We start from the raw sequence: 15,765 nt of genomic DNA, 5'->3' as shown, positions 1-15,765 counted from the left end.
TTGGGGTGTGGCCAGACAACATCATGTGCATGGGGGGATGCACTGTATGCTGGCACCAATTCTACCTCCAAGTTGGGGTGCGGCCAGACAACATCATGTGCATGGGGGGATGCACTGTATGCTGGCACCAATTCTACCTCCATGTTGAGGTGCGGCCAGACAACATCATGTGCATGGGGGGGGATGCACTGTATGCTGGCACCAATTCTACCTCCATGTTGAGGTGCGGCCAGACAACATCATGTGCATGGGGGGATGCACTGTATGCTGGCACCAATTCTACCTCCATGTTGAGGTGCGGCCAGACAACATCATGTGCATGGGGGGATGCCCTGTATGCTGGCACCAATTCTACCTCCATGTTGGGGTGCGGCCAGACAACATCATGTGCATGGGGGATGCACTGTATGCCGGCACCAATTCTACCTCCATGTTGGGGTGTGGCCAGACAACATCATGTGCATGGGGGATGCACTGTATGCTGGCACCAATTCTACCTCCCTCCATGATCAGAGTAAGTTCATTAACAAGTTACTATTTCATACCAAGTTATTTTGCTTAAAATCTACACTGTATGACCCAAGATCTCTACAAGTTTGTAAAACACCTCAGACCAGTGCCCATCAATGCTTTTAAAAGCAGTCGATTGCACTCTGCAATTTTCTGCCTAGCTAAAACAATCAATACCAGTCACGCTAGACCTTATTCTGGTAAGCATAATTTTGTTGTGCTTAGCAACGTTTTGGGTATAAGCAGCTCTATGAATTTGTGCCCAGACATGGGGGAGAATCAAGGATTTAGAACTGAGTGTTGGAACTCGACAGTGAGTCGACTTTAAGCACTTCAACAATTAAATAAAATGTACTTTGGTTCCATTGGATTCAGGTTATTAAAGCTGTTCACGTCAAGAGAGGGCGCTGTAACTACTAGCAGTAAACAACCACCAGTCACAAAATGGTAAGTAGTGCCAGATTATATTTGTTGTATGCTATATATAAACCTCACTCTTAGTGTTAGCTTCTTGAGTGCCTTTAAAGCTTGGTTTGATGGACTTAACGTTTTAGTTTTCTTTTGTGCCTGTTGATTGTTTTTTTTTAACTGAATCTGACTATATTTTATCAGGATATTTTTTGGATTTGACCTAAACTCTGTATTCAGACTAGTTGACTTTATTTGTTATATTAACAGCGTGAACAAAACAAAACAAGTCGTTGACACCAGAGCTCATATTCCTACAAAATTGGAATTTAATAAGAAAATGCCGTTAATCTTTGAGTTGTTTAGTTGCTTGAGTTGATTTCTACAGTAAATATATTACAGTTCTACAGTTTGTAAATAAGAAAACAAACAAAAATTGCTAATTTAAAATTCTTGGAAAATTCTTGTCCCCCATCACAAGAAGATAAAAAATAAAACCTACACAGAAATTCTAATATCCAGATAAAATAAAATCTTAATTTCCCATATCCACCAGACTGTCACACAGTACATAATCACTGAACATTCCTACCTATGCTCAATTAGCGCTTATTCTTGCATTACAATAACTGTTCATAACGTATATTTATTGCCGTCTGCAATTCAACAAACTTCTTGTTCATGTACAGGTTTTCCCATAATAAGACATTTGTGAGTGAGATTTTAATAATGTCTGGTACAACGACTTGCTAAGCCACAACTTAAAGCCATTATACACTTTCGGTAAACAGTATTGTCCAAGTCCAATGCTTTGTGTATCACAACTTATATATAAAATAATAAACCTGTGAAAGTTTAGGCTCAATCGGTCATCGGAGTCAGTCGGGAGAAAATAACGGGAAAACCCACTCTTTTTTCCGCACGTTTCGCCGTGTCATGACATGTGTTTAAAATAAATCCATAATTCTCGCATACGAGAAATGATATTGTTTTAATGTTTTCTCAAAAAGTAAAGCATTTCATGGAATAATATTTCAAGAGAAGTCTTTCACCATTACCTTCTGTAAACCCGGTAAATTATTTGTAAATGTGTGAACTTTTTTTTTTTTTTCTGTACCGAAAGTGTGTGAATTCCTCAGACTACAGCACAATCAAATGGTTCGGGGCAAGCCTTTGCATACCAGATATAAGCAAACCCTGGTACCATTATTTTACCATACACATTCATTCAGAATTGTGTATAGGTGTTCATAGTCTCTTACGCAAGTACGCAAAAGCTTGCTTGATGTGACATAGCTTCATTCAGAATTGTGTATAGGTATTCATAGTCTCTGACGCAAGTACGCAAAAGCTTGCTCGATGTGACATAGCAACTGTCTCTATAGTCTGAGGATTGTATTCAGACAATATTCAAATCTAACTTGCAAATGGTTGATTAGCTGCTAACAGCATTTGTGTTCTATGGGAGGCGAGGCAGATATGGGTAATAAACTAATACGCGCCCACAAACCATGTTTTATAAAATGATTCTACAATATATATTTTTAGGTTTTTGAGACGGTTTAATAATAATCTTTATAAATAACATCGGTGGGATTACTGGTCTTAAACAGCCTTGAGTCAAACTTATCTTCATCAATTTGTTTATTCTTTGTTGGTTTGACCATGTTTGACTCAAAACATTTTTTTTGATTGACGAAAAGTGCCACAATTTTATACATTATTTTTTACAAACATTTGTCCATGAAAAATACAACCAAGTTCTACCCATACCTATGCATTATTTGTTATCATATTCATATTGAAACATAAGTTATAATATATGCACCTCATTATGTATTAGTCTAGTTGCAAAATTATGAATAAATTTACATACAATGAATATATAATCATACAGTTTGAATATTAAAAGCGAGGTAAGTTATAAATGAATAAATCAATAAAAAAAACAAATTGGAACAAAAATATTTCAATTAACTTCATTTGGAGACTAAATTTGTCCCTTATTATCCTTCCTCCATGCCCTAAATAACCCATAAAAATAGTTATCATAGTAATTAATGATAGTCGCAGACAGTGTTCATGTTTTATGTGATCAACAAACCTGTTAATAATTGGGCTTAATCCAATGTGCAAGTCGGGAGAAAATAGTGTAAACACACTGTCCTTAATTCTGGATGAAACAACTGAAATCAGCCGTTGTGTTTTTATATTTTTAAAGATTTCAGAAACAATTTTATTGAATATGACTTCATTTCAGAGGGAATATTTCAGGGAAAAAATGGTGGTGGTATAAACTTTGTTATCAGTAAGCTTTCAGATTTAAATTAAACATTGATCTTGTAAACTACCTTTTAATCAATTTTGAAAACATTTATTTTCTCTACAACTCCTTTGTATCTTCAACAAAATTTAAATATAGCAGAAGAATTCCCCCATCCAAGTTTCTTCATTATTGAATCCAAAATATTTCAAAACATTTTATTTATGGGATTTCATACTCTGACTTCATTGAGAATCTTTGAGGGGGGGGGGGGCTTTGAATCTTCTGTTTAACGGGTCACAAAAATATAAACTTGTGTTTTACATTTAATCAAAACAGTTCTGTTCAACAAAATGCATTTGGAAAGCATGTACAGAAAAATAGATGCTTTTTATAATTTTTATTTTCACAAAAATTGGATCATCAAATTATTTGCTTTGGCTACTATACCCTGTTGCGTTTTTTTTTAATAGTTTTTCTTAATATAATTTGGGGTTGAGCAATAAAACATTGACTAGAGCAGAAATTGAATCAACTGATATTTTGTATCTAGCCCAATTTGATTAGCAAATTTCTTTGCTAAACCTGTTTGTGCTTAGCATTCTTTTAGTCTCTGCTTAGTATTATTGTGTCTGTGCTAAGCAAGTCCTGTGCTTACAGCTTTTTTATAAAATTTGGCAGTTGACAAATTACTCAAATCCACTGTTTATTCCCAGTGTGCAAGTCGCACATGTATTGTGGACATGAGACTCGGTAAAGTGCGCAAGTTTGTTTTCTTCATGCGTTTTAAAGCAATATTTGTGGGACCAAAGTAGTCCTAAAAATGTTCCACTATACGCAAGACGTGCAAGGTCTTTACGCTGCTTAGCAGATATATCTTTACGCTGCTTACAGCAGAAATAAAAAAGGGATTCAATGAACCCCATGCCCATATGCATTGACCAATCACAGCCAAGTATCCATTCCACATAAATGCCTTTTGTGGAACTGGAAGTCAAGATTAATTTTTAAGAAACAGACACATTCTGAAGAGAATAAAGTTGATACAAACCAAGTAGTACACAACACGCTTGTTGTAGGTTTTAACAGTTAATGCTTTTACAAAGCAGGAAAATTATTTTTAATTTACCAAAAAATCTTCCCCTTTTCGAGAAAGTGGCGTGTGGGTTTACCAGTTAAAATGCCTTTAAAAAGCCAGAAAAGTATTATTTTAGAAAACCATAAAATGTTTCCTGTTTTTTCAGAAAGTGGCACACATTTCAGTTACATGTTCTTGCACCAGGCAACTTGTTTAGAACTTTGTTGCATTTCAGTAAAAAAAAAATCTTTAAGCCTTTGAAAAAAAGACTTTGAGCACTAGTGTTTCAACGTCAGGCCATTGACTATTTTTTGCGAAGTAATCTTCCATCAGTCTGTAACTATTTCATGTCTTACAATCCATTCAGCAGTAAACAGCATTTGCTATTTAAGTTGTAGCAGTCATTAATGACATGACCATATTGACATCGTCTTGTGAGACGGCAGATGGAGAGCGTTGGGTCGGGACGCCAAACACGGCTTTAGGAGGCTGGAAGAGACCTCCTTCTTTGGTGATCTTTGACAATGGAAGGTTCTCTGCAATGTCATGAGGTCTTTTTCTCCTGAGGAATAAAAAGGATTTGAGGGTGAACAAAGGAAAATTGACTTGAGCGGGATTATGAACCAATGATCTCTGGATAAATGTGCTGGCGCTACACTTGGTTGCTTCTAATTTGACTAAAAACTGCCCTGAGTGACAGCAAGGCCTAGACCATGGCTTTTAACATTTGTATCGTGCAATCAGGGAGATTTCGTCCAGGATAAAATGGTTGATTTTCAAGAAACTTTCTACAGAAACGGGGAGAGTTTGCAATTCTGTTACAGGTGATTAGGTGATGTTTGTAGAAGCACCGTGTGAAAATCTCTTTTGTAGTGCTAGTTTTGAAAAGAACCGGTGGAAAGATTGGTTGATTTTTAGGGACATGTTGTTTCACTTACATGTTTCCATTAAGTCCAAGAACCTCTGTCATCATCGGCATGAAATCATCGTCACTACTGACATTATTCAACTCCACAAACAGTTTAGGAATCGCAACGTTTGGAAACTCCATCCTGAATCTCAACATTGTCTCCATCTGTAGAGTAGACGTTGATCGAAGGAGTGGCATCTTCATTAAGACCTTTGCAAAGAGATGATTGTCTTTGACTTCACGACGACTTATCTCCCGACGGAGACATTCAAGGAACTTTTCTTGGAGGTCCTCGACACGTTTTGAATCTTTGATCTCTCCGCGATCTGAAAGATAAGAGGATGAGATTGTGAATGGTTGGGGGAATAGTGTAGCTGATGAAGAAACAATTATAGTGACATTTCAACAAAGGAAAAGATCTATACTAATTTTCTGAGACCGCCAGGTTTCTCGTCCTCCAAGGTGGGGGATAACCATTTTCCTCTTTGATCTTGCAATGGACTTGTGGTACTTTAATGAGTTTTAAAATGGGTGTCTTGGCTGAGTGGATCAGAACACCGGACTCAAGCTCTAGTGTTTCTGTTCAGCAGAGTGTGGTTTTGAGTCCTGGTCGAGACACTGGTATCCTTAAGCAAGACACCTAACTATTATTGCTTCGTCCTTCGAATAGGGCGTAAAGCCGCTGGTCCTGTGTGTTGTGTAATGCACGTAAGAGAACCCTAAAAGAGAGGGGGTCAGCCCAGGCGATTCCTAGTGTGATTGGTAGCATATTGCGCCACAGCACCTATGAAATGAATTTGAGCTCAGAATTCAAAAACGTAGCAATACCTTGCAGGCAAATAGTAAATTTTGAATCGTCTTGGATGTCACTGAGTGATGGATATGTGTGCTATATAAGAAGCCACTATATTACTTTTATTATTTTATTGAACCCTTCCTACTGTTTGCGCCTAGTCTTAGGTGCTACTTACCCCCACTCATGATAGTAATAGAAGCAAACAGCCCCAACTCCATGTCCGTTAAGCCAAGCTGATGAAGTCCAGTGCTAAACTCAAAGATATGTCTCCAAAGATCAGGCGTCTCCATCTTACCCAGAAACTCACGAGTGAAAACACAATCTTCTCTTAGAATAATTAGTCTTAAATCAGTCAACATAACCGGAGACAAGTAGATCATCCATACCTCAAAGAAACCTTGCTTTAGTAATGTCATTTGGTCCTCCTGGAAAAGAGGTTAACAAGAAAATGTCATTATGTTGTTCAATTAAAGACTCTGGACACTTGGTAATTACTCAATATAACTGTTAACATAAAACTTAGTTGGTAACAAGCAATGGAGAGTTTGTAGTATAAAACATTGTGAGACGGCTCCCTCTGAAGTGACACAAGGAGTAATTCTCACTCAAATATTAAAAGACTTCAGTTCTGAACCCTAAAGCATCTGAAAGAACACAAATTAATTTTTGTGAAATTTCATCATTAATCATTTTTTCTAGTATTATTCCATTTTAGTCCAAATGTTCACAGGTTTGTTATTTTATGCATAATGTGGAGCTACACCAAGTGAGAAGACTGGTCTTTGACAATTAGAAAGTGAAAAATCAAACATATTCGATCTCTGGCTGTGCTCCAAGGTCATAGTGGGTTGATATGGCTGGCAGCCAAAGGCGCCCTTGCATGCCTGCTTCTCGAACACGTTGTAGCCACGTCCTTCGCAATTCAGCTCTTAGCTGCGAGTAAGGACGATTAGCCCCCCAAATTATTATTATTATTTATTCACCAAAACGAGGTCTTTTAATTGGAAAGTTGTACCAACCTGTTGTAATGTAAGAAATCCGGGTAAGCATTTAGCAAACTCTACCACTCTCTGAATACAGGGCATAATAGCTTCACTAAAGATCCTCCATGTAAAGGCTTTACTATTAGACCTCTCCTCTGGCTTCCATTTACTGAAATCAACGCTCGAAGGAATACTCAAGTCTTCTCCTGCATGGAGACGCATCTAAAAGACAAAATGTCAAGATTTGTTAATTATTTATTTGTTTTATTTTAAATCTTTAGACACAAGGAAGGATTACAAGATGACTAGTGACTGTCGATGCTATGTGTAAAAACTGTCATCTTAAGATGACGTGTACAACTTATGTTGTAGTAAGATGTCTATATACTTTACTCTTGGTGTATTCACAAGTCATGTTATGAGATCTTAGAGCAACCACTACTCATAAAAGAGATTTCTTACATGGTAACACTGCAAACCATACTTAATCCTACTATTTTCTTACCATAATTGTCTCTCGTTGTTGAAGTAAGACGTCTACTTTACTCTTGGTGTATTCACAAGTCATATTATGAGCCTGAGACACAGCTTGAGACAGTGTATATATCTCCATCTCATGTCGTTCCCTTGCCTCCCTCTCGGCCGCAGTCTCAGGGCGACTGGATAATCTCTTAATCTCATCCATGTTGTTTTGTTTAACACGCTTGGAGTAGCGACCAATCCTCACGGCTATGTAAGAAAAGAAAAGTCATATTTTAAGATGTTGGATCTTTCCATGAGGTTGTATTACACTCAGTTTAAGGAAAATTTGATTCTCCTTGATTGTCTGTGCTTACTTAACAGATTACTGAAATTGTCTGTGCTTAGCTGTAGCTTTTGAAATTGTATGTGCTTACTTAGCAGCGTACTGAAATTGTCTGTGCTTAGCTGTAGCTTTTGAAATTGTCTGTGCTTAGAAGTTAACTGAAATTGTCTGTGCTTACTTAGCAGCTGTCTGTGCTTAGCAGCTAACTGACTTTGGTCCCACATAAATCTTTAAGTAAGTTCATCAGAATTGTTGGACAGCATGAATTAGAAGGTTCGTCTTTCAAATCCAATATAAGGCTCTTGAATTTATTGGAAAAAAAATAACCTCAAATTTCACAGTCTCATGAAGTTACTTTATTGACAAACTAACTCCTCAAATCAGCAGTGAATTATGATAAAAACAGATGGGCTGCTGAGTTGAATCACAGGTCGAACTCTGTAGGTACTTGACAATCTGCTTATTACGCTGAGTTGAATCACAGGTCAAACTCTGTAGCGTACTTGACAATATTTCCAAAACATTATCTACACCTGATGTGTTTTTTTGTTGTTGTTTTTTTTTTTTTGGGGGGGGGGGTTGAGATACAGATAACATTGTCTGTGGTCATTGTGTAGCATGTTCCATTTCATTCCAGTTGACAATGGATTTCCTGAATGTTTTTTCCTTTTCCCTAACTGTGATGACAGTCATGAGTTTAAGGCATTTCAGTAACTTCAGCGGTGAAATCAGCGGTTAGCTTGGTAGGATTCGAACCCAAAACCTTGTCATTGCAAGTCCTGCAGTCTAACCATAAACCATTTAAAATCTCTACTCACTGTGAGTGAAGATGTGTGTGAAATAATGTACCTGTAGAAGTTTCAGTTTGATAAGTCGTAAACATTTATTTGAAGGTGAAAATCACACAGCAATGTTTTCAGGAGAGATTACACTTGCTAAAATAATGAACTAATTTCTCAAAAACTACAGCACCTCAGCAAGTAATATTTTAAGGAAAGCTTTTTACCATCATTTTCTGTAAACCATGTAAAGTTTCATGTAAATCTGTGGATGCTTGTGTTAAATTGTGTCACACAAAAAGTACCCAAACCCTATAAAAAGTCCAAGACCTACTTATCTAACTTACATTCTTTGGACATTCCAACGGCTAGACATTTTTTGAAGCGACAATGTTGGCATCGGTTTCGATTGATTCTCTCAATTGCACAATTCCCTGAAAAGTGACATTTGTAATCAATTTTCTTCTGGATGCTGCGGCGGAAGAATCCCTGATAGAAACAAAAGAAAAGGAGATCATTAACTTTGGAAGACTTTATATAAAAAAGGATATTTTAACAGAAAAATTTATTTTTCTTTACACTATTTTGATGAAGCAATCCTACAACAGTAAACAGAAGTAAACATTTAAATCTTTACGCATTGAAACCATCCTAAGTTAGGACGAGTCACTTGCCTAATAGGATTAATCCTAGAGATTCATGAAATTGGCTGCAGTGCCTTTAAACATATTTTTTGAAGATGTGTTGGTTCTGAGAAAAACCGGGGTTAAGAGCCTGAGAAGAACCTGTGGGTTGAGATAAAGTGTCCAAACTATTTCTGGACAATGTGCTCTACTCATCTTCAGACAAACGATCCCTCAAAATATTATTCACTTGAGAATTGAAAACATGTTTCTCTAATAATTTGAAGATGTGACTTTGGTAAACGCCCTACAAAAACCCAGTTCTTGATCCATTGTTACTTCCTTTTTTCTGTGGATAATGAACATCTTATGTCTTGAAGTCATAAGGCCCCTTGGGAGGTCTTAAGGGAATATAAGGAGTAAGTACTTTACGTAAACCACCATACACAAACTGACAAACCTGTAGAAGTTTGAGATTGATCGGCCATCTCGGTCACAAGAAAATAATGAAAAACCGATTGCACATTTTGTATGACATCGATTTAAAGAAAATGAAATAAAACGCTTACTGAGCATTGAACTCCAAGTGGGAAATTAGTTTTATTTATTTCTCATCAAACATGACATTTCAGACAGAAATATTTCAAGGGATATTTTCTACTATCATCATCATTAGGCCGAGTAAAGAGAAACATGTTTAGCGTCCGGGTTTCTCAAAATAAGGAGGGAGAGGCTTTTTATTTTATATTTCAAGATGGTGCCATTCTTTTTAAAATGTCAAATATCCATTGTTTTTTTCTAATGCTCAAACACACAATACATAAATTAATTTATGAAACATTTTGGTCAAGACATTCAGACAAGACATTCAAATTGTTTTAGCTGAGATCATTTAAAATAACCTTTTTCATAAAAATAAAAAAAAAATAAAAAAAATGTGCATAAAAAAATAAAATAAAAAAATAAATAAAAAAGGAGGCGGCCTCTAAAAAGGTAGCAGGCGGGGACGCTAAACATGTTTCTTTTTTTACTGGGCCTTAGACTGTGTAAGTATTATGTAAATCTGTGATCTTAGGGTTTTCTTCTGTACTGTTCCTTTAAGAAGCTAAGATTCATGAAGGGAAACTAATTCAATTATCAACCAGTGCCCAATTTAAGCAAACAAAAACTGCAAGCAATTATTTTTTGCTAAGCAAAAAATATTAGGGGCACCATTCGCAATAAGGGAAACTTTATGGAATGATGGTTGCAACCTGATTCTGCTAAGCAAGGTCTTTTCTTTGCTAACCAAGTTTGGTCCAATTTCATAAAGCCTGTAAGCATAACAACTTGCTAAGCACAGAAAAACATTCCTTATAGAAACTGGGCACCCGGGCAAAAAGTTTATAAAGTTTACTTTGTTGTGACATGGTGCCCCACCCATTTTTTGGCCTGGCAAATAGATTTGCTAAGCAGTGTTTTCTGCTTAATATGTTTATTAAATCAGGCCCTTGTCTCAGGAATTCATTACTATTGAAGAGTTTTTGTTTTCATACAGATTTTGTTTTTATACCAAACTCATAACCCTCAACCATAAACCTTGAATGATGATGATGTTTGTCTTGACCTCATTGTAGCCAAGATTTATAGACCCTACCCTTCGCCCTCGCTAGTACCCATTCAAGACAATTACCCACAATGCACCAGGTTGAAAAGTTCAAGGCTAACCATGTTGACTGAAGAGGTACATTCTGAACAGAGAAACACTGATTGGGTTTTTAGCACGTAGATGAGATGCACCTGTTTCAGTCACTTTGTAGTTTTTTTTTAACAAGTAGTTGGTGGGGCTTGCATAATAAACTTGCCCCAGGCTTTGTGGTATTATAACAACCTCTGGTTTACCATGAACTACAAGCAAACTATTATTCATAATTTACTAGGCTAGGAATGTCTATGGTCTAGTTATTCATGATTATAGGCAGTTTTGTTGAGGGCTGTTTTTCAGGGAAATGTTGTTTTAAAACTATGAAATCTGAGAGGTGGATATAAAAATCTGTGTGTAATTTCACACTGGTCCTTGCTCTATGGTGTGTTAAACCATAAAATATTGTGTGATTAGAAAATAAGTTCAAAGAACTTTTTTTTTTTCTCTTTACTGGTGACCAATTTCCCTTCTAAAATAGAGTGCAATTGTTTTGTGAGCATGGAGCCTATACATGTAGCTAGCACAGTCGGTCCTTCAATGGCAAAACTCCAACAAAGTTATACTGGCTGTTTTGCCGTGAAAACAGGACGAAAGTGTAAAAAAAGAGGCCAAGATAGGGACATAAAATTCACATCCATACATAGTATGCCTTAAAACTTTGTAATGGGAAAAGCGCTCTTACATAAAATTCACATCCATACATAGTATGCCTTAAAACTTTGTAATGGGAAAAGCGCTCTTACATGAAATTTACCCCATAATCTTATATATATAAAAATTGTCAATATGTTTTTTAATTGGACTGTTTAATATTTTCACCTCCGTGTTTACAGCCATCTATAGATACATGATATATTCAGTCATAAATCAAATATAAATTCTTGATCAAGTTCCCTTTAAAAAGTACACTTGGTTGAAATGAATCGTGTTTTTTCCTCCTCTGTATATAAATACCCTGAGGGGATCTATCGAGAAATGAATGAGCTCTCAACATCAACTACGTGTTTGAAAACCAGATATTAAGATAACAATTGTTGGAGTTAAAAAATGTTTATTAAGCCCAGTGGCAAGGTTTGACTTTCAAGTTTATCAGGATTTTTTTTTTTTTTTTTTTCATGAGATTTTTATGCTGATGTGTCTACGGTTTGGTGTGGTAGGCCTCGAGCCAACAACACCCACATCAATTGCTGTGGTGCCCTGTGCTCTTGCTGTGGTGCCCGGTGCTCTTGCTGTGGTGCCCTGTGCTTTTGCTGCTGGTGCCCTGTGCTTTTGCTGCTGGTGCCATCCGTAAGGTTCAAAAATAGTCAGCTTACAGTTTTCCCATAGAAGTGCCCCTTACCAGAGGAAAATTACTAGGTGTCTTTCAAGAGAAAAGTTCAAGGACTGGGAATTGCTTATTTCTTTTGTGAGAAAAGTACAGAGTTTGACTCTTGTTTGTATGAGAAAAACTAAAGTGGATTCCTTTGGTGGAAAATTACGAAATAGGGGCCTAAAAAATTAAATTATTCTTCCATAATTTCAAGTGAAGGCTTCATAATTGTTGTACTTTTTTTGTCTAGCTTTTATGTTTATATGAGAAAAAATGAACCCTTCCCTCACCCCCCCAAAGAAAATGCTGTTCTTACTGAAAAGAAAAATTACTGTTCTTCCTTACTAAAGATGAAATAAACCTCTTTGTTTGTAAAACCAAAAGGAGTGCGTATATATTTGACAACATTTCTTAGGTGGCAAAGTATCCTTGCTTTAAAATCAATAACTACAATTTATATTCATGGGTTTGTGCCGGCTTATATTGTAAAGTCTTAGTCCTGAGGCGTTTAAGATGATCCATAGCTCGATGGATGATGCAAGGATCTTAAAGAAACATGAGGCTCATTCTAGAGGCATGACATATTGAACGGGAATATTGAGGTGAATGGCCGTTGTGTTGAACACTCAGTGAGGCTTGTGACATGGTTGATGTATGTCATGTATGTAGTTGATGGCTAGGGCATGTACTATGTGGTGATGATGCTGTATGCACGTAATAATGGTTGACACTCGTTATAACAAGATCGCTGGCATTGGCCAAAATACCTCTTAATAACAAGAACATTATAACCGCCCCCCACCATTCCTACCTTGCAACCTTCACAAGCCATGACGCCATAATGGAATCCCGATGAGTTATCTTTCTAGAACCTAAACCCAGCAGCACATCTACCCCTGAAACCTCTTCCCCTCCACTCCTCTCCTATAGCACCCATTCCTCCTCCACCCCCTCCCCGATCCTCCCCCCACCATTCCTACCTTGCAACCTTCACAAGCCATGACGCCATAATGGAATCCCGATGAGTTATCTTTCTAGAACCTAAACCCAGCAGCACATCTACCCCTGAAACCTCTTCCCCTCCACTCCTCTCCTATAGCACCCATTCCTCCTCCACCCCCTCCCCGATCCTCCCCCCACCATTCCTACCTTGCAACCTTCACAAGCCATGACGCCATAATGAAATCCTGATGATTTATCTCCACACACTTTACAAGGTAGACACAGATCATTGTCCGGACCTGAGCGTCCGCTGTTTTCCATTCCTTCCATGGCTGTCAGTCCATCATCTGTGACAACAACAAAAATGACACCTCAAATCAATAATAATAAATACTGTTTTGGTGTTACCCATATACACCGATACTTACCCAAGTTCTGTGGAAAAAATCACAGGCTCCAGGGTGGGAATCGAACCCAGGACCTTTGCAACTCTAAGTCTTACCAACTATTGACCAACGAGATTACTCGGTAGCTAGGAGCAGTTTGAATCCTATGTTTTAGGAGCGGGGTACTGCAACAATTTAATAGATGTTAAACAATTATAAAGAAACTTATAAAGCGCAGTATTGCCGGGAAAACTGCCTCAAAGCACTGAATACAAAACAAAGCAAGATAAAAAGACAAAAGTCAATAGCAGAGAGTTGTTAAAGAGTTACAATTTGAAGGACAAACATTTAATAAGAAATTCACACTCAATATTTTGGAGACAGTCTTCCAAAACTGGGGGCGAGGGCTTTAAAATATTAAATTCCTTAAAATACAAAATGTTGAATCTGTTGGTTATTTTTTTTTTTTTTTTATGTTATGATTAAAGGGTAGTGAAATTACAAATATATTTGAAGAGAAATAATCTGTAAGGATTTATGCTCATGACTCATATCAATAGAAATATATTTATTCCTAATAATATGTCAACATGGAACAATTACAGGTTGGTTTTCCGGATTAATATTTGTAACCTAATACCCACTAGGATGTTTTTATTTCTGTGTAGAATTAGCAATCGGGAAAACTCCATTAAATATGGATATTTCTTTCTCCAAAAGGATTTATGTTATAATAATAATGATAATAATATAAGACTTGTAATGCGCACGTATCCACCCTGCTGGGTGTTCAAGGCGCAGTAAAAACCAACAACAAACAAAACAAAACAAAGAAAAAAACAGACACAACAAAATTAGTCCTTGAAAACCTGTGACATAACATAAGTTTTATCCAATAAATTTAAAGGCAAAGTTTACCTTTAGTTTTCGAAACTGTTCAATTATTTTAATCCTATAAAAATATTGATATTATATACAATCAAACTACCCTGTAACATTTAAGTTGAAAAGGTGGTAGAGTGTTAGAGATATTATATCCACACAGGAAGTATAATCCGCAATTGGAATACTCTGATTAGAGCAAAATGTCAGGCCATGCATTAACTATTTTTTGCATTTTCTTTTATTATAAAAAATGTTGATATCACAGTTTCAGAAATTGATAAGTAGTCTCTGTAGTATTACACAGCCTTGGTGTACATTTTAATAATAATATGGTAGTATGCAATGGTTAGCCATGCTCAACCTTCTACCATTCAAGCATTGTGTAGTCCTCTACAGCTTCATTTTAACTGCCTCAGGCAAATGAATTTATTATTTCATTATACTGAGTTGAGTAACTGTAGTGGCTTTATGACGAGTCTTCGTAAGCACTAAATGAATACTATACACCTATTATCAATCGGCTGACATCTTGGTCACACACCCTGTTTGATACAACAGGGTTCGAATACAGAATCTCAATCTTTAAAACAGGGACCAGGCTATTCATGTTTTCAGCCTCATTGTGACTTCGACAACAAGAGAATTTAATTTATTGTATTTTTTTGGGGGGGCCTTTCTATATTCCCCTCCTCTCCGGATTTTTGTTTTGAATAACTTCATAACAAGTTCCTTCTAATAACTCATTTTTGACATTCACTCAACCACATATGGACCACATTATTTAGAGACAGCAGGTACATGTACATTGTATTGAAATAATAGTGTTTCACATTCTGAATTTATCAATGGAAATTCTAAGGTCTTTTTCTGTTTTTAGAAATTTACAAAAAATCCTTTCAAATGTCGCTTCCTGGGGTGTGTTTGTGGTCATTTGAATTGGTAGATTGAATTGGCCATTTGTCTATCACTGGCCAAAGACTGAAATCTTTATTCATTACAGCCACAAAAAAGCACCGCAGAAATTTCATAGACTTGTGTTGTTGTTTTTTCCTAAACAGAGTATATTTCACAATCAGTATTAGTTATCCCACGGTTCTAAGCTCTGTGACGTTCTTTCTTGACTGCTTTCGGCAATTTTAAGCTTAAATAACGTGATCCAATAAATGAAAACAGATGATCACCTTTTATAATAAAAAAACAACAAAGGTAAGATGATGAAACAAAAAACGCCTCAAGCGTTCCGTTTCAGCTTATTAAAGAACTGTCGAGATGGATTGACGATCTTAGAGTGATGGTTTGTTTTGGACTGAGAAAATATCTACATCCACAACAGAAAACACTGTCATTCTCTTATATGTTAGTTGAAGAGAGGGTTGATTAGACGTTGATTGTAGACTAAAGGAG

General features: G+C 36.6%; 1 protein-coding gene across 2 annotated transcripts in view; it reads right to left on the bottom strand.

The window, feature by feature from the left end:
• Positions 1-2,084: 2,084 nt before the first annotated feature.
• Positions 2,085-15,765, bottom strand: part of LOC117305134 (nuclear receptor subfamily 1 group D member 1-like) — a 29,145-nt gene continuing 15,464 nt past the window's right edge. The window contains exons 4-10 of one of the 2 annotated variants that reach the window (XM_033789906.1): positions 13,298-13,437; positions 8,880-9,021; positions 7,454-7,677; positions 6,985-7,170; positions 6,141-6,390; positions 5,198-5,495; positions 2,085-4,821 (exon numbers count right to left, since the gene is read on the bottom strand). In XM_033789906.1, coding sequence (XP_033645797.1) covers positions 4,647-4,821; positions 5,198-5,495; positions 6,141-6,390; positions 6,985-7,170; positions 7,454-7,677; positions 8,880-9,021; positions 13,298-13,437 — 1,415 coding nt within the window. In that variant the 3' untranslated portion in view covers positions 2,085-4,646. Of the gene's footprint in view, positions 4,822-5,197; positions 5,496-6,140; positions 6,391-6,984; positions 7,171-7,453; positions 7,678-8,879; positions 9,022-12,959; positions 12,987-13,297; positions 13,438-15,765 lie in introns of those variants that run through there. The other variant, XM_033789907.1, reaches the window with a different exon arrangement.

The sequence above is a fragment of the Asterias rubens genome, chromosome 22 (genome assembly GCF_902459465.1).
Source record: "Asterias rubens chromosome 22, eAstRub1.3, whole genome shotgun sequence".
Classification (NCBI taxonomy): Eukaryota; Metazoa; Echinodermata; class Asteroidea; order Forcipulatida; family Asteriidae; genus Asterias; species Asterias rubens.
The sequence above is the reverse complement of the archived record's forward strand: the minus strand, read 5'-3'. Positions and strand labels throughout refer to the sequence as shown.